The sequence below is a fragment of the Ammospiza nelsoni genome, chromosome 5 (genome assembly GCF_027579445.1).
Source record: "Ammospiza nelsoni isolate bAmmNel1 chromosome 5, bAmmNel1.pri, whole genome shotgun sequence".
Lineage (NCBI taxonomy): Eukaryota > Metazoa > Chordata > Aves > Passeriformes > Passerellidae > Ammospiza > Ammospiza nelsoni.
In genome coordinates, this window is record NC_080637.1 from 12,358,630 (window position 1) to 12,382,298 (window position 23,669).

Sequence of the window (23,669 nt, forward strand, 5' to 3'; positions counted from 1 at the left end):
ACTCTGCATGTATATTATCTTTCTAATACATTTTGTTTCTCACAACTGTTTAGAGAGTATTTTCCAGCTGCTTCTTACATGCTAGCTCACTTAATAGTTTCTACAGTATTCAACTTTTCTTTCATAACTGATTATCTAAGACATCACAGCAGCTATGCATTCTACAAATGTATTTTAAGATCCTAAATAATGTTTTGCATGTTATACTGCTGCTAGTGCATAGGTCTGCTATATTTCCATTTTTTCTCATGATAAAAATTTATCTACTGAATATGACTTTTCAGGTAGAAAATCTTGAACTTCTGAGTTTAACCTGTAATTTTCCTCAATTTTATGGCACTTGGCTTGCAAAAATATTAACAATATGAAGGTGGAAATTAGGTGCTGATCTCAAATAACATTTGTATGCAGCCCCTTAAAGAAATAACAAATGTAAAATTGAACATATTTTGAAAAGTGCTGTAAGGTAATAGTCATTTATTAAACCCTGTGGTTATGCTGAATTTACACAAAGCTCTTTGCTCTCAATTTCCAGCAATTTTCTTCAGAGAATCAGATCCAACTGCACAGATTGTTCAGATGCATCCAATTTGTAATACAGAGTCAGGGCCCAGATATGATACCTGGAAAGCAAAGGAAAAGAAAAGCTTATTTTTTCTATTTTCCCATTGATTGCTGTCATCACAGCAAACAGCAGTGTCCAGATGCATCCAGCTCTGCCTGCTGCTGACTTTGCACAGTGCAGAACATTTGCTGCAATTGCAAGAACAGTCTCACACATTGAAGCACACAGATTGGAAATAGAAAGGGAGCAATATCAGAGATGTTCTTCCAGCCTTTGAGCTTCAAGCAGCTCCTCCAGTGTGATGCTCACAGAATTTCTGCCCTCAGCAGAACTAAACTGGGTTTAAGTTATCAGTCTTGTGCATGCAGTTTCAGGTAACCTAACCAGTGTGATTCCAGTTGGAGTTTATTTCCAGTCTGTGTTGATAAATAAGGTTTTTTTGAACACAGACACATCCGTATGCTTTGCTGCTGCAGAGCTGGACACATCTAGAGGCTATTTGGAAATGTTCCCATATATTTCAAGTGTGTATGTCACCACCAGAGACCTCCTAGCTGCAAAGTTCCTGCATCATAGAGAAATGTTAATTCCATCATTCCTTGTATTCTCACCTTGCCTCTGTTTAATTCTTCACTGAACATAGCTCAGAGAGGTTAGATAGAGGTTAGAAATCCAGGCTGGCATTAAGGCCATTTCACAAGTCCCAGTGTTCAGCTCAATGAACTGCAGTTCAAACACAAATTCTACATATTTATACCCTCAAGTTTCTGGGCATCATCTTTATTTTTCCTCCTACAGAAAAACATACACAGGAAATAAGTATTTTTCCTGAAATAAGTAGAAATGTAAATACTCTATAAATATAGCTAAAGTTAGTTTTGCAGTCACCCAGCTGTGAACGGTTCTCATTTATTTGGCAGGAAGTGTTGAAACAGAACTTTTTTCTCAGTATAGTGTATCCAGAAAATCAAAAGAACTTCAGTTCTGGTCAACACCAAAACTGAAATGCTTGCTTGATAAAAAAGCAATGTCATGTCAAATGAAAATATGTTTGTTATAAAATGTCTCCATTTCAGGTATTTTTAGTAAAAGAATTTGAAGGGGAAGAATTTTCCTAAAGAGCCTGTTTTGATGGGGCTTATCCCAACCAAAAATGTGGCTGTGCTACCATTCATTAGAGCACTGAGCAAGGAGTTAAAATTCCTGAAGCAGAACAGATAAATTGACGATTCTGGTGTGCCTTAGGAGAGGCCCTACCATAACATCATGGAGCAGTCTGTTATAAGACCTCATCTCACATGAAGGATTTTTTCCCTTTTGTATAAATAATCACTTCTGGAAGATGATCAGCAGCCTGAGTGGAATTTAGACACAGCACATGGGGGATGCAGGTGGTTTGAAAGGTTCCTGCAGATCAAGTGACACCTGCCTGTGCTTCCTTGCACCACGGGTTTGGTGGCCCTTTCTAGTGATCACTGCATTTATATTTGCAAAAAACAGATTAAAACTTTGGAGGTTATACTGTGGGGTGATTGTTTGAATATAGAATATAGTTATATCCTTCAGAAGATACCAGTTTGCAGTCTACTACAAACTGATTTTTCTAGTTCCAGTAGAATGTCTGAAGCTTTTACATTTTTCTAATAAATGGCTAAAGCACCTTGGCCTATGCTTTGAAGCCAGACACTCCTATCTGTTCAGAGTACTGATCAGATAATCCACTTCATCTCATTTTTAATGCTCATTTTATAAATCTCCAGAGCTGAGGTTGGGTGTTATTTGAAACTTGAACTGCCTCATATATCATTTATCTGATGGGAGTGCAAAAATCAATAGTCATTTTGGAAAAGTGCCCTTTCTGCCTGTGACCACCTTGGTGGAACTGCAAACATTCATTCATATTCCTCCTGCATTTCCAATACCACCTTCTTATTTCTAGCTGTACCAACTTAATTTCAGGAACCTGTGGTGTGTTAAAAAAAAAAAAGACTAACTAAATGAACCAACATACTGGTTAATAAAATTGGTCTAAACCATCAGGCAATTTGAATATGGGCTCCCAAAGGTTCTAGAATGTTTTATTGCTATGGGTAAAAAACTATTCAAGGGCAAAAATTAATATTAAAACCTGCTTTACAAACACGTCTTTAGTATTTAATAAATATGTAGCAGCTGGCAGAAAAGTAGAACATCCATCTATTAAATAACAGTGGATGTGTATGTATAAGTGGGTGCATATAGTTATTTCTGTCTTACAGAAAATTTCTGTTTCAAAAGCTGTGCAGACCTTTATCCCTTGATATAGAAATAGAAAACACAGTCTTGAAAGAAAGAGGGACACATGAGATAACATTTTCAGTTTTCTGGCAATGACTTTGAGCTTCCAGGAAGGCAATACCTCATTTTTTAAATGCAAAAATACTGAATCCTAAACATTGGTTTGGCAATTACACTCCCAGTGGATTCAGACCAGTCTAGCTGAATAGTCTAACCCAGGCTTCCCCCATCTGTATAACAGGGATAGCAATATTTACTTACCTATCTCATGGGAGTGTTATGGGGATTAATTATTTAATGCTTCAGAAGCACTTTAAAGATTAAAATTCCTAGTTGACTACTCAGGATTATTACTAAAGCAGAACCTTGCTAATCCACACCAAAATTGGCAGTGTCCCCCCATATCTGAGCAAAGATTTATTAATAAGGTTGTTGAGCAAGTTCTCTTATAATTAAAGCTTTATTAGTCTAATATAATATTCTGGAGTAGATTTACTAATATGGTGTAAAGTGTAGATAATTACAGCTAAACTCCAGTGAATAAAACAGATGAACAAACATTTTCCCGGGTTTGGTTCACATCAACTGGCAAGCAGACTTCTCAAAGGGCGAAGTTCCACCCACAAATCTTTTCCTAACACTTATTTGTGGTGTTTGTGAGGTCCCCAGGATGAGGTGAGAGATGAGAATCTGGGTCCATGTTCTCAGATGGCTGATTTATATTATATTAATTATATTATATTATGCTATAACTATAATAAAGATAAGGATACAGACAGAAGGTTACAAAGAATGAAAACTCATAGCTGCTTCCAGAGTCCTGACACAGCTGATGGTGATTGGTCATTAAGTCAAAACAATTCACATGAAACCAGTCAAACATGCATCTGTTGGATAAACAATGTCCAGACCACATTCCAAAGCAGCCAAACACAGGAGAAGCAATCAGATAATTACTATTTACATTTTTCCTCTGAAGTTCTCAACTTCCCAGGAGAAGAAATCCTTGCAAAGGTATTTTTCAGAAAATACCACAGTGACACTTACTTTCATGGCTTCCTGTATTTTCATCCAGTCGACAATACTGGAAATCAGTACCCAAAATAAAGAACCTGAGAGAACACAGCCATACCTCTGTCTCCACATCAGTTTTTGCTTTCCTCATGTAATCCAGACAAGTAGGAAACCAGGAATTCAGTAACACTTCCTGTGTCTCTGCAGTTTGCCACAGGACTAAGTCCAGTCCGCTGCTGTTGCAGCGCAATATCCCAGAAAACCCTCTCCTGCTGCTCACCTCACTTTCATTTGCCACAGGCTCCCAATTAATAACAAGACTGCATCACTGCCACTTGTTCCTCCTCAGAGTTATCTTCCCCACATATCTGTGATGGCATTTTTGCCACAGCGAGCTGGGGACCAAAGGGAGCAGTGTGGAGGCAACAGGAATATTCCTGTGTCCGGTGTCAGAGCCTTGCCAGTGGCCTGACTCTGTGACCTTCAAGACTAAATTAAGCTAACAAGGCTCCTCATGGTCTCTCCTCACTGACATCAGAAATATGATGAGTCTAAGTGCTCACACAGAGAGTGACACAAAGAATTATTATTCAAGCATTACGGAGGCAAAGGCAGGCTCTGTCCATGGAGGGACTGGCAGGTCCTGCCTCTGTCCTCACTCCACCATCCCATGGTGCAAATCCTGGCTGATGTTTTGTGGTCTGACTACAGGGAAAGGTAGGCAGAGGTCATGGCTTCTGACAGGTTTCTTAGAGCTCCTTATTCCTAGCTTGGGGGAAAAAACCCACAGAAAATGAAATCTGTTTTCTTTTCTTTTTACTTTGACAATATGAGGTAACTGTGACTCTCCAACCAATGCTTAACAAACATGACCAGAGAATGCTGAATTTTGTTGAGCAAGAGCAACACAGATGGGCAACCCAGAATTTTGAACATCTGGATTTTCAAACAACATGTAGCCTGTGTTTACTTATTAGGAGCTGAATATTACAGTGTAAAATACATTTCTTCATACACTTCCATCTCATCATAGAGTTTTCAGATAAATTTGTCTCAGCATTCCAAAGATATCAGATACCACAACAGCCCTGACAGCAGATGTGGTCCCAGAGTCAGCTCTGCACCCTCATTGCCTAAAAACCCCCAGGCTGAGGAGTTTGCTGAAGAGACACTGAACTGCTTCTGCAGCTTCTCCCCTAAGCAGGGCAGGACCACTTATTCATGAGCTTTGGGACTGAGTTCAAACCAAGTGTTTTGTTTTAGATCCTGCTCTCACTGAATGAGAACCTCAGTGCCTGCCAGAAACAACTTTCTAGGAGCATTTCATACACAGTTTAGTGCTCCTCACTTATTAAGTAAATTTTATTTATTATCTACATGCTTTTAATAATAACAGCTATTTGTTGACCTGACTGAATGTGATGCCTACTGGTTAACACCCATTTTAGCTGTGATAATTCATAATTTTAATATTTAACTTTAATTAAGTGTGTAATATCCAACTCTTAAATTATTCAGTCTCTGCAGAATGTTTTTCATTAATACCACACATTTTATTAACATATTTATGAACACCTTTTATGACTTAATGTGGCTTAATTCTATTAATAAAAACTAATTTGAAAGTCATTATCTTTTTTAATTACACAGTAACTTCCAGTGTAGTTTTTCCAGCTCCAGCATAGCTCTGGGAGAGAACTGCTGAGGTTTCTCCAGTTCTACTCTGCTGCCTGACCACACAGGGAAAAATAAAACCTTCTTTATTGACAGGTTGAATATTGCCTGAGTAGCTCTGATCTGGTAAATATGTGAGATGCTCAGCACTTCAAAAAGGGCACCAAACCACCTGGAGAACTATTGAATAATAATGTGTGGTCAGAGCAGCATCACTCAGACTGGCACTTAAGCTGTCCACACATTTAATATTGACACCACAGAGAGGAGCTTCCTGTGGAGGGTGAAAGCCCCATGCAGGCTGCTGCTCTTCACTTGGGCTCTTCCACTATTAGTAATCCTGCAACATTTATGCAGATGGATTAAGCTGATTCAAGGAAAAATCTAATTTACCAAAGGTTACAACCTGTCCCTGGAGGCAAGGGTAACTGCAGTTCTTGTTAATAGATCCCTTGGGGGATTAGAGTGAAGGAACTCTGAATGTTTGGTGTTTATAAATATATATATATGGTTTATTTTAGAACAATTTGGTTGAAATGGAAAGCAGGTATGTAGCCATTTTGGGTATTATTACATATAGCAATATAACAGGGAAGGAAGGAGGGAAGGAAGGTTGGTTTTAAGACATGACAGCCACCTCTCATGTCATCGTAGCTGAGCCAGTTATGCCCCATCAGAAGGGCTGAATAAGGTGAATGCCCTGATACCTTCCACAGAGGGGTTTTGCAGCTGAGCCAGTTGTGTAAGGGAGGACATTGACATGATAAAAAGTATTATCTCACCTAACAGGATCTGCTTCTTATCAGCCTCTTCTCCTGTCTGGCTCAAAACCCAGCTTATCCCTAAACAAAAGTTCATGCACACCTGCTTGGCTCCTGGGCTGTGACCTTGCACATCCTCAGCAAAGCACCAGCTGCTTTTGGAAATGGACAGTTGTTTGTCATTAGCCATTAACATTTCAGTCTCACACTAAGTTAACTCTAATTGGTGATCACGATGATTTAAATATTTAGTTGATAGGACTGTTTATTAGAATCATGTCTATAGAATAAACTAAATTGGGTCTTGGATTGAGAGGTAAACTGTGTACCCATAACATCTGGCCTTAAGAGTCACAGCCAGAAGACCATTACAGTAAATTAGTAAACCGATTTACCACATTAATTTACCTGTTTCTGAAATACAACCTGCTCGTAGGTGTGGCTCCTTATTTTTTTCCCCTATCCCATCCTGTGCTTTGGATAGCTTTTTTCTGCACAGAAAAATGATCCTTTTTTATTCTTGCTATTGTAAAGGCAGTGTCAAAGTCTCAACCCTGTTGTGAGTGATGTTGGAGAGAGCCAAATGATGCAGAGCTTCAGCACTACTACAAAGTCACAATGAATTGTTTATGGATGTGATTTATATTTAAGGGGTGAACAATGGCAGAGTAACCAGGAAAGGGCTAAAGCAGCACCTCAAGACAATCCAGGCCACCTGCTCTCCATGGCAGAAAATTTGATTGTTTCTGAATTCATTAGTTATCTCCTGTGCCAGCCTGAAAGATCTCAGGCCACTTTCTTGCAGCAGCCTGTGTTTTCTAAAAAGGACCTGGTGTGGGGTGATGGGTGTAGATCTCTGTGTTCACCCACTCAGCTTTGATCCACAGCCCCCAAAAGGGTTTCCATAAGGAACTCCCCTCCTTTGGTTGTGTACGTGTTCAACAGAAGAGCAGACATCTATTTCCAGAGGTCTTTTGAGACACCTCTCTCTCTGACTCTGTGAGGCAATTAAATTATTATCTCAAGTGGTAAGAACAGTAAAATGCTGGTGAAACAGTGCCATAATTAAAGAACTGACTCAAGGAAAGGGATTTACTGATGATGCCCTGGGTGTAATAATGTAGGATCAGAACCAGTGCAGAATAATAATAGGAACCCTCCAAGTCAGATCAGTTGTTTCCCATGTTTCTTGGTTAATCATATTTAAAGACTAAATTACATAAGAAATTGAAAAGTGATTTCATACATAGTGCTTGCTACAGATTAAAGTCCACACAAATCAATGTGTGTGGCTTTCTTGTTTCAAGAAAACATGCAGCATTTTCTAAAGAATTTTTAAACTTTTTTTCTTGCAATATAGTTTTCCCCTCTCTTACTGAAGTTTAAATTTTCCCTTTCTGTCTGTTCCCTTAGCTCCAACACCAAGTAAGATCATCTCCTGAGCTTCTGTAGATTTGGTCTTCCAAGCATAACTAACAATCTGCTCTTTTGCAAGTGTTGCAATAATTCTAAAATTAGATCTTGGAACATGAAAGCACTTCTCTAACACACCTCTAAGCAGAGTACAGAAAAGGTGATGAAAGTGAAAGTTTACCTGAGATGAAATCATTCACAGTCTCATTAAATGGCCCTTGCACAAACTTCACGAGCATTGAGTCTGCTGCAAAAAATATTTAGGGCATCTTCCATTTAATATCTAGATAAAGTATACAATGGAAGATGGATATACTGAACCCAAAGGAACTAAATATTTGCTCATCAGTAATGGCCAGGAACATAAAAAGAAGTAGGGCATCAATGGCACTAGGAGCTGAGCCAAGCAGGATGTAGAGCTGTGCTTCCCACCATTGGAATTGGTCAGTGGCTGAATTTTCTGGATGTAGAATTAAACATTTCAGGTTTATAGAGGAGATTGAGGTGTTCATCACTTACACTACACTTACATTCATATCTCTTCAGTTCTTGTGAAGCCATGCAGAAGCCATGTCACCAATAGCTCCATGTAATAGGAATAGTGGCTACCTTTTCCAGTATTACACCAATGACAAAAACAAAAATGCACAACGAATTTGGGGACAGAAGAACTAGGTCTGGCATTGTTTCATACCACAAATATCAGTCTTTCTTAATGAATCATTCTGCTCTTTTGAAAATGCCAAGCACAAAATTTAGAAGTGAAAGATGTCAGGATTTAGATGCATGTTTGGTTTCCTCTAATCTTTTATGTCTTGTAAAATAACTCTGATTGCCCTGAGAGACCATCCTCAGACTTTGGAAAACAAAAGTGTGAAGCCAAAAGAACTAATTACTAAAAAGTAGAAAGATTCCATTCTTGAGCAAAGCAACATTTAAAGTTATTTTTATAAGGTGCTCTAAACATTCAGAGTCACCATGACATTGTCGAGTACAAACAGGCAAGTGCTATAACAAATATGACTACATTAAGATAGAAAATTAGATTAGGTTTTCATTGTACGAGAAACAAGGTTTCAAAATACTAAGCTGATCACTCAACTGCAAGTGTGAGAAAGGAGAAGTAGTTCATATGCTAAAATAACCAAGTATAATCTGGGTTAATTTTTATAAATATATATGGCATGTATCTAATTCCTATACATAGAATTAACATTTTGCACCCATAGCACACTGCCATCATAGCTTTGTAAAGCATAAGAGCAGTGCTAAAGATGGAAGGGCATTCCCACCTGGATGTGCCCACAGTGACTGACCACAGGAAGTGCCATATCCCAGCAGAGGACACCTCAACCCATTGGTGTTTGCTTCCAGGGCTGCTGGTGTTCAGGGATCTGGACGTGGATAAGTTCAGGGGAAGGGGAGACAAGGGAAGTGTAATTTTAAGCCAAGAAAAGTGCAATTTGTGAGAAAACATTTGCATAGCATATTGAATAATTAACAGGAATTACAATTTATGGCTAGAAGTACAGGCAAGCTGCAAGGTGGGGGCAGAGCCCATTGCCACTCACTGTCTGAGAGAGGCTGGGGCAGAGGGTGGCATATTGTGTCACATTTCCATAAGGCTCACAGCTGAACAAAAAGTACCAAGGGCTTTTCTAACCATGAAATCTTCAGAGAATCATTTATTTCAGGAGACAAAGGGTGCTGTATGTTTGGGTTGTGGAAGTGTCAGGATAAAAGATTAAAGATTCTTTATATATTCTGAAATATCCCTCCTCAGAGAGTGTTAAAGAAAAGCTTCAGGAGACCAATGCAATCAGGAACATCAAAGACATGTCAAGCTATAATGAGAAAGACCCAAATGCCCTCCTGGTGCAGCATTGCCAACATTACTGGATACTCACCAGGGGACAATTTGTCCCATTTTTGTTATTAGCAGCATCTGTAAGAACTGCTTGCCACCTCCTGGCAATACATAATTGCAGACAAAAAAAAAATGGGGGAAAAAATAAAGCACCATATTTTTTATTCAATCATGCCCTTTTTGATTCCCTAGGAAAATATTTCTCGGAAGCTATGAGAACAGCTGCTTAGACAGTTCAGAAAACACTTCATCCAGACTAATGAAAGTGTTCAAAGCTTTAATATATTGTGCATTATTCATATAATTCAAAAATTAAAAAGGCTTTGAGATTTTATTACTTAAGTAATAAAATGTGATGTAATTTCTACTCTTACAACTAAATATTCAATAAATTATATTAGTACTTTATGGATACTTATATCTGATGAAAAACCACGCATCCTTGATAAATTACTAAACTATTATCTAAAATATTTTTATGCTGAGGGAGAACCTTGTCACAAATCAGAGGTCCATGGGCAGAGCTCTCCTCCCTGTTAGGACCAAAGCCAGGGTTCTTTTTCTCATGGCTCAGCCATCAGCAAGCACTGGATCCAGGCAGAACAGTTCAGACAGGAGCAATAGACTCATGAGAGCAGTACCCTCATTTCCACTCCAGTGGATGTGTGAGAGCTGACAGAGCAAAACAAACAATTCATGTATGGGGCAGCTCTACCTCCAATTAAAAAAAAAACCTTTAGACAGAAAACTTGTGTTCCTGATGTTTTCCCTGTGTCACTCTTGCCCCAGAATGGCTGTGCTCATCTCCCACTTGTCCTCCCACACACTCAATCTTGTGTCTGTGGTGGCTCTTACTCAGTTAGCAATTTACTCCTTTGCCTGGGAGTTATGTGGAGCTGCTTGTAGGTGAGTCATTCTTACACATCCCATGGAGAAGTGCCACCAACTTGTGCTGCAGTAGCTTGTAGAAACTAAAAGCCACCCAGCAAACACCTACTAAATTACAGCAAATGAAATGCCATCACAGTGACAGATTATAGTGCTGATCCCAGCTCATTTGTCTTGTCTAAATTAGTAGGTCAAGGGAGATTTTCTCCCTTCAAAGAAAGAAGGCAGGCATCTATTAGCCTTCAGTGAGAGGTATACTTTTGAAAACCAATTTCTCTCACAGTAAGAATGTTATCAATGGTGACAAAGTCAGAAACAAGTTCAAAACTATCTCTCCAGCAGTTGCAACTGAATGCAGTATTTGCACATCTGCTTGCAAGTTGTTTGGGCATTAGTAGTTCATGCTCTGTTAAACAAATATTGTTTTCAGTTCCTCACAGAGGTGAGGGAAGAACAAAGTAAAATCAGCGCTCTGTCTCTGGTTTAGTATGTTTACAAAATGCTTTGAGATGTGTTGGAATAACAGACAGTAAAAATAGTTTATGTTCCCAATTAACTCAAAGGTTTTATAAAAAGTCTTAGACCAACAGAATAAAAAGTATTTAGAAATATTAATAACTCTCTCAAAAATGTAGCTAGAAACTGAGTATAATCATGAAAATAAATTACTCATTTAACTGCTCTGCAGGATAAAATTTAACATTTTTCTCCTGTTTATATTTACTATGAAGAAGCAATCATTTTAGTGCTGGTTGAACAATTCCAAATGAACCCTTATGGCTTGAACACAGCTCTTTAAAAGGTTTTTTATCTGAGCAACAAATTACTTACATTCCTGCACATTGCTCTACTCTAGTAATTTTTACCCTTTTCCACAATGTTCAAACATTAGAGGGAAGTTGGCTACAATACCTTGGCATTAGTATTCTCCTCACTAGTGAGTGACATATTGCAACAATGGCTTGTTGAAATTAACATCTGCCAAGGCTGAGGATGACTTTCTATATGTCATTTCATTTGAAAGAAAATCAGGTTAGGTTGGGTTTCACCATCTCAGACTGATGGCACTTAAAATAATTTTCCTCTTACTTGCAAATGCTAAATTGCCAAAGAATATAAATGATCATTTTATTCCATGGCAGCATTGTTCCATAACCACTGGAAATACAACCTATGTATAGGCGCCTTCCTAGCAAGTATTTTAAACAAAGTGCAGCCAGTGACCCACCTGGGATTGTCCCACAGCCAAACCAAAAAAGCTGTGGCTACAAGTTTTCTTATTTGGTTGGCCAAGTTGTCTTTTACCTAGGGTTTTCTGGGGGAGAGAAAATCCAGTAATGCATATAATACCCCATATAATAACTGGACACTAGGCATGTCTCAGTTTATAGACACCTATACTTATAAATCAATATATGTAAGAGATATACTGATTCACTTTTGTTGAAGTACATTCTAACCCACTATGAATTCTCACTACAACATTTGGTTGTTATTTCATCTCCTTTAAAATAGAAAACAGAAGAAATTCTGTAATCCCCAGGCAATAAAGCGGTAGGCCACTAACCTCCAGGTCTCTTCTCCAGAGCGTCCTACAAATAACTGGTACCATATTATCCTTTGTGCCTCAGAGGAGCCGCAAGACATGTTTGACACCTTGATTTTGAATGGTGTGCCCCTGGGTTGTCTTCCTGGAGGAGAAGCAGTTGATTTGAGCACAGTGGTACCTTTTCCACAGAGGCAGTCTTGCTACCCCAAAGCATCTTGCTGCTCCAGGCTATTTGGTGTTTTCACTGGTGTGTAGCTGATACTACCCAAAGGAATCAGCTATTTCTGTAATCCAGAGCTCTCACAGCCTGACATGAGATTGGATAATGGCCACTGCTCTTCACTAACACTGAAAAACTGTGAAAACAATATCTCATGGATAACTAGGAAAGAAGATTGTAGTTCAGACAAATACATTGATCCAACCCTTGGCACCAGCTCTACCCTGGGTAGGAGTGACAGTGCCATGAAAACTATAGACTTAATTTTCCAAAGCTCAGTGTGGCTTCTTCAGTTTGCTCAGGTACCTTGCTGGTGCATGTAGGCAGCTTCATGCTGAGTCCCGGGATAGTTTCAGTGATTTGGACTCTGTGCATGGTCCCTGGCTCAAGTATTAGATAAAATGAGATCCCCTGGATTTCAGATTGGAGAAGAGCCAGAGTGGGGTCTCTGCTTCCTCCATCAGGCACGGGCTGTGGGCCTGTACCAGGCTGGTGGTACAGAAGAACAGAAGTAAAGAACAAGCCCATCAAAGTCAATGCTTTTTGTAGGCAAACTCCTAGGAGCCGATCACTCTACATGCACAAGTCTTCCTCTTATTTTTTCTTGCTTGAGTGCCAAGCTGGGAGCAGATGGTACATTAGTCACCCCTAACTGGAGGGTAAGAAAGTGTGATTTCTTTTTTTTCTAAATTCAGTTGAGACCCTCATCCCATTTAGATTCCCAGCTCAATGTTTATTTGTCTTACACAGAACTTATACTTTCTACCCCTGTCAAATGCTAATCCTCTCCACACATATGCTCATTATGCAAAAGCATATGACAAACACCATCTGGGAAAATAAATAGCTCCTCAGCTAACTGTGCTGCTCCCTCCCTTTACGTCACCCACCTCACTATTGTCTCTCCTATTTTTATCTGCAAGACAGCAATCACTCAATCCAGCTATTAACTTAAAAGTGCTGTTTTAGTCAAGCAAGCTGCAGATCCCAGGCTGGGCAGTAGAATCTGTTCCATTTTTTGAGACGATGTGCGCCTCCCTGATAATTTAAAAGCAGCCACAGCACTGAGAAAAAAGCATGTTTCTCTTTTAAAGGGCAGTTGATACCACTGACAGATACTAGTCCTGACCTTAAGTCCACACTTGTTTTTTAGCTAGAAGGTTACATTTTCTCCCCCATAAGATATGCAGCTCTTGCCACAATTCTACCTCGTTTCCATGGATTCCTGAGACAGTCCTTCATCTCTGACAGATTATTCCTCATACTGTTCAAAGCCTAGCTAAAATGGTGCTAAATAGGGAATGACATTAGCCAAGTTCAGTGATTTCTCTCACCTCTAAGTAGACGGGTAAGAATGGGAGCCATGCTGTCATTAATCATGGCTGATTTGTTTTCTGCCAGAAAGTTAATCAAAAGAAATGAGGATGTATACACAAGAGAAAGGCATCCCAGAATATCCTAGTTTGGATTAGGAAAATCATCGTGATTCAGCAAAGGAGACACTCATTTGGCTAAATCAAACAGGATCTGCACAAACCAACCATATTGTGTTGAGGCTAAGTAACCAAGAGAAATTCAAAATGCACGACCAGGAGACTCAGCAGCTGACACTGTGATATAAAGGCAGAGCTGTAAATGTACCCTGTAAGAATTGTGGGGCCATAAACACCGCAATACTGTATCTGTTTACAAAAAAATGAGACAGAATTCAATGATGACCTTATCTGAGCTACAAATTCTTGTCAATTATTATATGCTTGTAGGGACATGTTTAATAGATGGCAGAAAGTCCTTCTCATTTGTCCTCAGAGAGAGCACTGATATTGCCCAGCTAAGAAATCCATTATACAGCTACAAAAGAGGCTATTTGATTTCATGAGCACGTGCCTTTATTATTTTAAGAATAATTTAACATAGGCAGAGGAAAGCGGAATCTGTATGAAAAAAAGACCAGGGTTTCCAGCATTTTCAGTTACCACCAGCTTTGAGGTTCTTGTGTGTCTCCTGTACTTTTTTTAATTTCTTTTTTTTTTTCTTTTTGTGGAGAGATTATTTTAGTTTTCTCCCTATTGGTTCCACAATTGAGGGAGTTTCACCTCAGCTGAAGCAGAGGGGTTTAAGGCTGGTACACGGTTTGGGAGTCAGTGTTGCTCAGAATACATGTGCCTGTGCAATAAATACACTCTCTGCTGCTGGATATGCCCTTAACTCTCTTCTCTTTGTTGTTACAACAGACGAACCAAACTCCTGGAGTGCTCCCTCTGCCACCTCCCCAGGTCTGCCGGAAGTAGCTCTTTCCCTCGACGACATAATCTCACCATTATCTTCATCACACATAGCCCCACCCTCTGACCCTTCTCACCAGATAAGCCCAGAGCCAACATGGGATATCAAGAGGGAACACGATGTAAGGAAACCAAAGGAGCTTTCGGTGAACGGTCACAAAAAGAAAAGGTTAGGAGAACAAAGAGAAAGGTCAGCAAGTCCTAAAAAGGTAGACAGGTCAAAGCACGAAGAGGCTTCTTGGAAAGGATATTCAGGAGGCAAAAATAAGACCACTGATGGTGGCAGGCCCACCTCAGAAAGCAAAGCGGTGGGACACGGCGTTATGATCGAGGCTGGCGCCAGAGAGCACATGTGTGCTGGAAGCAGTGATGAACAGTTTGGGAGGCTGAGGAAGCCAGAAAGCAAGAGAGGAGGATCTCTTAGCAAAAGAGACCACAGATCCACAAACACCCGTGAGAAGTCGGCTGCAGCACCCGACCATGTCAAGACCGATACGGGAGCTACCAAGACCTACAGTAGCAACCGCTGCAGCTCGCCTGGAAGCGATATGGACCACAGCCAGAGGGACCCTGATGGGAAACCCAGCGAGTTCCCCAGGAAGGGACATCTCCACTCCATCAGCACTCGCAGCACCAACACCACAGTTCGAAAGGCAACGGTCTCTCCAGGGCCGTGGAAAATCCCTGGCTCGGATAAGCTACCAAGCGTCCTGAAGTCTGGTACTTCTGCCATGAGCAGATAAGCAAGGGACTGTTGCCCTCTAACTGTCTCAAACTGACGCAGAACATTCTTCTTAGTTTTTGTCTCACATTGGTTTGTTTTAATTTATTTTAACTATCACACATATACACAAAGCATTGAGGAATGAAAACATTAGTGTGTTATTCCATGACAATGTGCACAGTATCTAATAAGTTCAAAAAGCATATAGTCAACACAGAGATTTAAAATCGACCCTAAAGTCCCAGTTCCATTTTAGGGACTTTGGCAGCTATGGAAGAAACCAAAACAATATGAAGGACAGTACATCAGAGAAGGATAGTGCAGTGTAGCTTTAGCATATTTTCCCACTGCATGAAGGACTTGGATTTCATTCAAACTTTATATCAAGAAACTGGAACAAGTTAGAGCAATCACAAACTGGAACATCGCCTTAAATAAAACTGCACGGAGCAAGCTGAAACTGAGAGAGGATCTTTTCATGGAGCTAAAATGTTGTAAATAAATTGTTCTCGACATATCTAGACAGGGGTTAAAGGGTTTCTTTAAAGCATCGTTCGGAACTGTACACCCATGACACGTCTCCACTGTTAACTCTTTGGGATAGTCCACGTGGCACCCTGTAGAATAGTTCACCGGGTGCTGCGGGAGGAACGGGGAATCCAGTGGATTAGTTTCTGTGATACCATTTCTACTGCCATTTTTGTGAACAAACCATGTTTCTGTACATTGGAAAGGAGTTAAGGTGGAGTTGTATTTGCAAATTATTCTCAAAAGTGATTTATTACAGGTTCCCCAAGTCCTGTGAGGTAGCACACAAACCAATTGGTCAGGCTCAAACCCCAGGCATCTGCAAGGCCCTTGCAATGAAAGGAAGAGTGCTACAGAGAAAAAGCTGCAGTTTCCTTAAGGAAAGGCCTTTCCTTCCTGCAGAAGATGACAGCATCACTTATCAACAGTGCTATGTTTCATACCCATCCGCATTTACTAAGGACACTCTCACCTCTCATCCCCTCAGTTTGGCAGAGCAGGTGCCTTTCAGGCACACGTCAACAATAATTAGACTGGTTTCTGAAATACAGTTGTCGGTGTCCTCATTCAGTAAATTCAGTATTTTTCCATTTTTAAAATGGTTTCCATTTTACCATTTTTCCCTATCTCCATTTTTTTCTTCTTTTTGTTTTTATCTTTCTTGCTTGTCTGTTTTGAATTTTAAGCCTTAAGTGCCAGGTAAACATTCCAGTCTGCCTTCACAGGAAATAACTCCGAGTTCAGTCAATCAGTCATTATCTTGTTTCAAACAGATGTGTGTGTGTCTGTGTAAGTGTGCGTGTGCTTATTCGTCTGTCAAAATTAAAACAAAATCCTGGGCAATAATACATTGGTAATTAAAAAAAAAAAATTGTAAAGTTAAGTACTGTCAAAAGTTCATATTTAAAAATTATTGTTCACTAGCAATCTTAGTTCCTCACACGCTCTGCTGAAAAACTAGATTGAGATTGGCTTTGTTCCAAGAAATTAGCACATTACTGTATGTCTCAAACATTGCACTGGACTGCGAAATTTATAGACATGTTTCTTCCTGTCCAATGATTTGAAAAGCCTCAAGTCAAGGATTTTGCAGCTTTCAAATTTTTTTTTAAGAAAGAAAAATCCATTTATAATTTTTAAAAAAGCACAAATCCGCGTAGCTGTTTATAAAACTTATTTAATGGGAAAAAAAAAATATCTTTATCCCCTGAACTAGAATCCAATATAATTTGCCATTAATTTATTGAATCTGATTTTGGACAATGCTTCTGTAGTGTAGATGCACGTCCCGGTATCTTATTTTTATGTATAAAGAAAGCAAACAATGAAATCTGAAAACCAGTTGAGATTATGCTTGCATAAACTCTAATTTGCACAGTTCACAGCTACTCCTTGTGCAGTAATTGCTTTATGCGGCTGTAATCGATAACCTGTGAAGACAGCACATCATCTAAACCCCATTCCAAATAATATTTCTGTGTAGTGTTAGCTGTGAATTTACCTTGTACAGCTCTATCTCTATAAATATAATTCCATGTATTAATAGTCACAGAAAGGCTGTAAGTGAGCAACTATTTTTATGAAACGCACCACTATGGATAAATTAACTTTTACAGAAATCTTGTTTACTGTATGATATTCTAAACCACTGTCAAATAAAATATATATCCAAAAATCTTTCATTTTTTCAATTGCATATAGTTTGTGTTAATTTTGAATAACATGCTTCAGTGTTACCCTAACAAACAACCATTTTCTTGCATATGGGTACAGGTAACTAGCTACTGCCTTACAAAAACGGGAACAGACCATTTTAATTTCCTACTGCAATATATGAATAAACATGTCAGTGACCAAACAAATTTTATAATGGCAATCAAGGCTTATGAGGCAACACAGACATAGAAAAATCTCTTTCTTGATGGGGAAGCCTAAACCCTTATTCTGCTTCCAATCCAGGAGGCAAAGGACCAGGGTGACCAGACTCCAGCAGTGAGAGACAACTTCTACGAATGTATCACATACACAGAATTAACCTGAGCACAAAACATATTTACCTCAGATATCAGGCAGTTCTAACTAGCCCTAGAAAGGTTTTGTTGACAAGCTGTGTGAAGCGGTCACAATTATATTTTCAATTTATTTTACAGAAAAAAAGTCTCAAAAAAATCATAATGGTGTAAAAATCTTGGTAACCAGCCAGCTTCTTTTGGGACCAAATCCACCTCTCATTAAATACTCCTTACCTCCAGTTAGGCAAAATAAATCATTAGTTTATAGATTCTAGACACACTAAGATGTCTAGCTGGAAAACAAGCAGGTTTTTTCACACAAATACATTTTTAAAAATAAGTATTTCCTGTTTCCTTAGAATATAATTTTTTCAAGGTATAATAATTTGTCTTGATACAGCCTGAGTCAACTTCTGCAAAACTTTGTTTTTTCAGACTAATATTCCCCATAGAAAATTTCAACCAGCTGAACTAATAACATAGTTTTGCATTAAAATAAACACATAGAAAATATGAAGCATATTTAACACCCAAAAATAATTTGCTGCTGTTTAAATAGCCACTATTTTCATGGTTGTAAACCTGGGTGTTTGCCTGGTTCAGACCCAGAGGTATCACAGGGAAGTATGCTGAAGACATATGGTTTCATCCAGTCTAACTTCTTCTATTAATAACTGTTAATGGTCTTTTAAACACAGTAGTACAGCATTTGCATTGATCTCCTGCTATTATGACACCTTTTAATATCTTTTTCATACCTATGCCACAAGACAAGGAAATAAATGCCTTCTTTGATGCAGATCCTCTGCTCCAGCTGCAGGGTAAGAGTGTTAGGAAGCCTGCCAGCCTGTGATCACCGATGCACATTTGGGCAGGAGTTTTGACCAGAAAAACACCACAGACAGATGTCAGTGCAGCCCTTTGCTTAATCAATGGCAAATTCAATAATTCCCACAAGATCTCACCAAAGAGGTCATCTTTTCCTCCAGAAAGCTGCTGGACAGACAGCACTCTTTGTGTGGTTACAACAGAGCTTAGGTTGCACTGGTTTCACTACAGTGCTCCCCTAAACAGGAGGGGCATTTGCAGCCCAAATATCCAATATGTAGACCATATATATATCCACTTATTCCATGGCCTCAGTGATCTGCCAACAATTTATCCCCAGGGTGGATAGCTGCTAGGAATTGATGCAGAAGTTCAAACATGGACCCAATTCTTCCCTGATGCTTTTCATCCAAACGTGCAGCCAGCCACCATTGCCAAAATCATCTCATCCCCATCAATGGGGAGATTCCATCTGATTTGTGCCATCTCTGCTGAACACAAGCATCTCATGCTTAGCCCTCTCTACATCCCATGTGCTCTCATCACCACCAGATTCATTCTGAATCTCTTCTCTTCCTCCTCAGCTCCCCACTGGTTACTAATTCCACCTCTAGGATAAGTGCTGCTACCATTCAGTAAATCAAATTGTCCACTCTCCATTTTCTTCTTCTGTCCCTCAGAACTTGTGTTCCTTTTTTCCCCTTGTTCTTTTGGCTCTCTGTCACCATCCGGCATCTCTCAAGCTCCACCTGATGTGCATCAGCAGCTCAACATGAGATAGCCCTTCTAAGATATGCCATGACCAATTAGACACCAAGTCATTAACCCACTCCTGGCTGTCATACAGGTGTAAAGACACACCCAAAACCTTGCACTGAAGCCCAAATCACCTCCCTTGTCCTCCAGAAACGACCAGTGGTTATTTATTAGGCATGTTATGTCTGCATGCAGCCAGTAACCACTTTTGCAAGTACAAACAATGCTTTATCTTCTTTCCTGAATGTCTGTACTGATAATGATTCAAGCATTCAGGCCAGAGTTTGTGGATGCAACACACCATGATCTCTACTGGAAGTCTCCAGATTCATTTTACAAAGTCAGGGACAGGGAAAGCTGCAGGCACATTTCTGCCTTATCCTCTGTGCTCTTTCTGTACATCGCTGCTGCCATGGAAACCTGGGGCCAGAACTGCAGAGGCAAAAGTGGAAGAGCACACCTCAGCAAATGAGAATGTCACCCTCCAGGTTTCTCCTTGCTTGGAAGGAAGCCTTGCTGTGAAGTGGAAAGGTTTCTCAATACACTGCCATGGAGCTCAAAGCTGGAGAAGGCTTTGGACTTGCCCAGGGATGTCACATAAGCCTCCAAAAGAGCCTTTCCCTCTTCTGCCCCCTAGAAGCTGGGATATTTTCTCTAATTGCTGCTAAAAAGGCCACAAAGCATGGCAGGCTGCCCACCCTCCTGACTGCTGAGGGCGGGGAGAGAATTGCCATGGCTGTGTCCTGCAGGACACCCAGGGCTCTGTCACCATGTGTCAGTAGAGGGCCCAGAGAAGGGGGCACTCAGAACCAAACACTTTCACCTTCACAGCTGTCATCCAAACAGTCAGTGATTTTAGCCATCACTGCCAAAGGGAAATCCAGTGCATTATCTGGACAGAAACAGCTCTGTTTGGGCCAGGATGCACACATCACTGTAGGGATACCAGTTGTGGGTTTCTCTGGGTCTGCATTGAAGACACCTGAGACAGTAATTCATGTTCAGACTCACGTGTCTATTATTTCTTATCAGTAAAACAGTCTCACCACTGTGAGTTCAGCAGCTTTTCATTAGAAGGCACAAAATGGCCAACAATCTCTTGTTACAAGGTCTTTTAAGACTAAACTATCCAATTAAGAATTGACACCCAGATTATTTTCCCTTTTAACCCAATAACTGATCCCAAAGAGCTGCAATGCGGACTTGTCTGCCCAATTACAAAATGCCACCCAAAACCAAGAAGAAGGAAGAAGAAACACAGAATGATACCCTGTGCCCTCCATATTGCTTCCTTCCACAACATACTAAAAACCCCAAAACGTACATTTCCCACCAAGTGATACACCTGCACTACTCTCTATAATCTATTTCACACTTTCGTGGATTCCAGTCTATCTTGAAGTCTAGGAAACTTTCTCCATGGATGAGGGTCAAAGTCAGTGCTCCCCTGGGGGGTCAGGGCACCCCAGAGCAGACAGAAATATTCCCGGTGCCCTGGTTTTCCACAATCAGCAGCGCCCCAAGCCTCTCACAGGTCCCCTGCTCAGCACTCAGAACTGTCCTCTCCCTTGGAGAGGGACACCCAGACCAGCCCCTGCCCACCACCCAAATAAGCACTGTAGGTTCTGCATAGCCACCACCCTCCTGGAGCCAAGGCACACATGCTCAGTCCAGCCTTGAGCATTCTGGAATATTTTTCTCAATATTTTTAACAGCAATGATGCGATCACACACTTATCTCCATAGCTGGCACCTCAGCTTAGAGCAATCTTTTTTAAAATGTCTTGTCAAGACACAGTAACATAAGCATTATCTCTGAATTATAGCCAATCTAAAAGTTGTGTTGTGCCCTTCCTGTCTTCAGCGCCTCTATGGCAATAAGTCACTCTGCCAGTTCAATTAATCGATAAGGAGAGTTTTGCTTGCAAGGTACAAATATATATCCTGCAAACAGCTGGGGGAACATCAGTGCACAAAGACTCAGTCCCACACAGGGGCCTGGAACAACATCTTCCATCCCCATTCAGGAACTGCCCAAATACCCATCTTTGAGTTACATGGCTGCCACTCTCAGGAAAAAAAAACAAAACACATAGGAATGCAGATTAATCCAGAAAGCTATTGATCATCCACAGATCAACTCCTGTAAGTGTAAAGATGTTTAAACTGGAAAACATAATAAATAAGCAAGAAATGGTGCAGGGAGAAAGAGGAGTGATGAGCTTTTCTGTGATGTGGCCACCTGCTAACCTGCTTTAATTTCAACTTCTTCAAGCTTAAAAAGTGAAAAAGATGAACTATCAAACACAACAAATGCTGCAATAAAGCTCTGCAAGTCTTGGGGACAGCAAGCAAGAATATGTAGTGATTACACTTCTGAAGAGAATTAATTTATTTCAGTAAAATGCCTGGGCTGGTCCCTGGGAGGGGAGAACACACCATCCCCTGCCCTCCAGTGGTGACTCCAGGGTGTGGATGGGCTCCTTCCACACAAATGAGTCCCTCAGTTTGCCCAGGGGCTGCAGCCACACTGAGCAGCCTCAGCAGTGGGCTGGCACTGCCATGGTGGAACAGCACCAGCACCACTGTGGCACAGGAAGGGGGAGAATTCAATCCCTGGAATAATTCCCTTTATCTCTGCACGCCAGGAATGTTGCATAGCACCAATGGACCTCTTGTCCACCCAAAGCTGTTGTAGATGTGGAAGCAGTGGAAGGAGCAACTAAAATAAGAAAGCCAAACCCAATCACAGTGAGAGCCCCAGTGCAGCTGCAAGCAGCAATAAAGGTTCTGAAGAACCACAAATCCACAGCTACAGCAGGAGTGAGACCAGGGCACTGGCACCATTCTATCCTTCCCCTCTCAGTGAATTGGGGACATTGCTGTCACTGCAGCCACCTGAATATTTACATTTCTTTACTAACACTCTGAAAGAAACGCAGATTTTTTTCCTGTAGTGCCCTTTGCTCAAAAGTAGTGAACAACAACAGGCACCCCAGCCAAAACTCTCCTGCCACCACTAAGCAGCAGGGCTGCCCATGGCTCTGAAGTTTCTATTCATGCATATATATGGAATTAAAGAATTTTGGTGTTAGTACTTTCCCAAGAGGATTAAAAACTATGCCAAGAGCTTTAGCTAAAGTACTTAAATAATTGCAGTCCACAAAGCAGAAAATTGTTCATCCCGTCTCTAAACCAGCAGTACAAAAAGCTAGACTTAAGTACCTATTTAATTCAGGAAGAAAAATCAGACCTTTCCCAGCACAGTCCAGTCACCAAGTGTGAAACACCTATTCTAATTAGCACTTCATTCACTCCAGAAAGTTTTAAAAAATAAGCCCAGCAGGCAACACAGAACACTGCAATCTGTTAGTACAGAACATTTCAGAGTACTTCTCAAACCTTGAACATCACAAACAATACTAATTGATTACTTTTTATATTTCTCCAGGAAAGATGAATGCTAGCATGTACCTCCTCCTGAGTGACTCCTGTCTGCAATACCCCTGGTACTGCCCAGCTTTTCAGGTTGGTTGCTGGTGTCCCCATGCCATGGGCAGCTGCAGGAGGTCACAAAGCCTTTTGGAGGCACCTTCCCATCTGACTTGCACAGCAGCACCAGAGCATCCCCCTGCACCAGGAGCACAGAGAAGCTCCCTGTGGGACACCCAGCTGGGAAGGGGTCCCAGCTCTGGCTGCTCTGTGGAGCTGCACAAACAGCTCTGCATCATTGGCATGTGGCACCACATTGTCATTAAAGTGCAAAAGTTCTCTTTTCATTACAGTGCAAGAGTTCCATATTGCCAGAGTTTTGTACCTCCTTGATGTGTCTTGTAGGCAGCTCCTCTAGGCACTGATTCTTCCTTGTCCTCCCAGCAGCCAACTGACTCCAGTTCTTCCCTCAGCCAACCAATCCACTCTTTTATAACACTCTTCTTATTGGCCACAGCTGTGGCCTGTTAAAATCAGGCCTGCTCCTAATCCTTAGTAATTGGCTCAGCTGCAACTCCTTAGGGGATAAGATTACATTCTATACCACCTTCATTTACCCACACTGTGTCCCCCTACAGCATCAAGTCCTGCCTGTGACACCGCCCAACAACCAGCACCCAGCACCATACGCCTACAAATGAGCCTTATGTCAAGGGTAAAAACTCTTTCCCTAACTACCACAGTTTGTTCTGAGGGTGTGTTTTGGGGTGTACAAGCCCCTTAACCTGGGTGTTTATTCCTTTGCCATACTAATTTATAGGGAGGCACTCTTCCTGAAAGAGGGCAGCTCCAGCAATGCTTCCGCCCTGACTGCAC

At 40.7% G+C, this 23,669-nt stretch overlaps 1 protein-coding gene and 1 long non-coding RNA gene across 6 annotated transcripts in view; one reads left to right on the forward strand and one right to left on the reverse strand.

Moving 5' to 3' along the window:
• MAGI2 (membrane associated guanylate kinase, WW and PDZ domain containing 2) overlaps positions 1–17,442 on the forward strand; it is a 702,840-nt gene extending 685,398 nt beyond the window's left edge. For 4 of the 5 annotated variants that reach the window (XM_059471477.1, XM_059471473.1, XM_059471474.1 and 1 more), the window contains one exon: positions 14,463–17,442. In XM_059471477.1, the coding sequence (XP_059327460.1) occupies positions 14,463–15,256 (794 nt within the window). In that variant the 3' untranslated portion in view covers positions 15,257–17,442. The remainder of the gene's footprint in view (positions 1–14,462) is intronic. The other variant, XM_059471476.1, reaches the window with a different exon arrangement.
• Positions 331–23,249, reverse strand: LOC132072924 (uncharacterized). The gene is made up of 3 exons (XR_009418441.1): positions 23,179–23,249; positions 12,027–12,150; positions 331–623 (listed from the first exon to the last, which is right to left on the reverse strand). It is a non-coding gene; the product is annotated as an uncharacterized LOC132072924 (long non-coding RNA).
• Between the last annotated feature and the right edge of the window lie 420 nt (positions 23,250–23,669).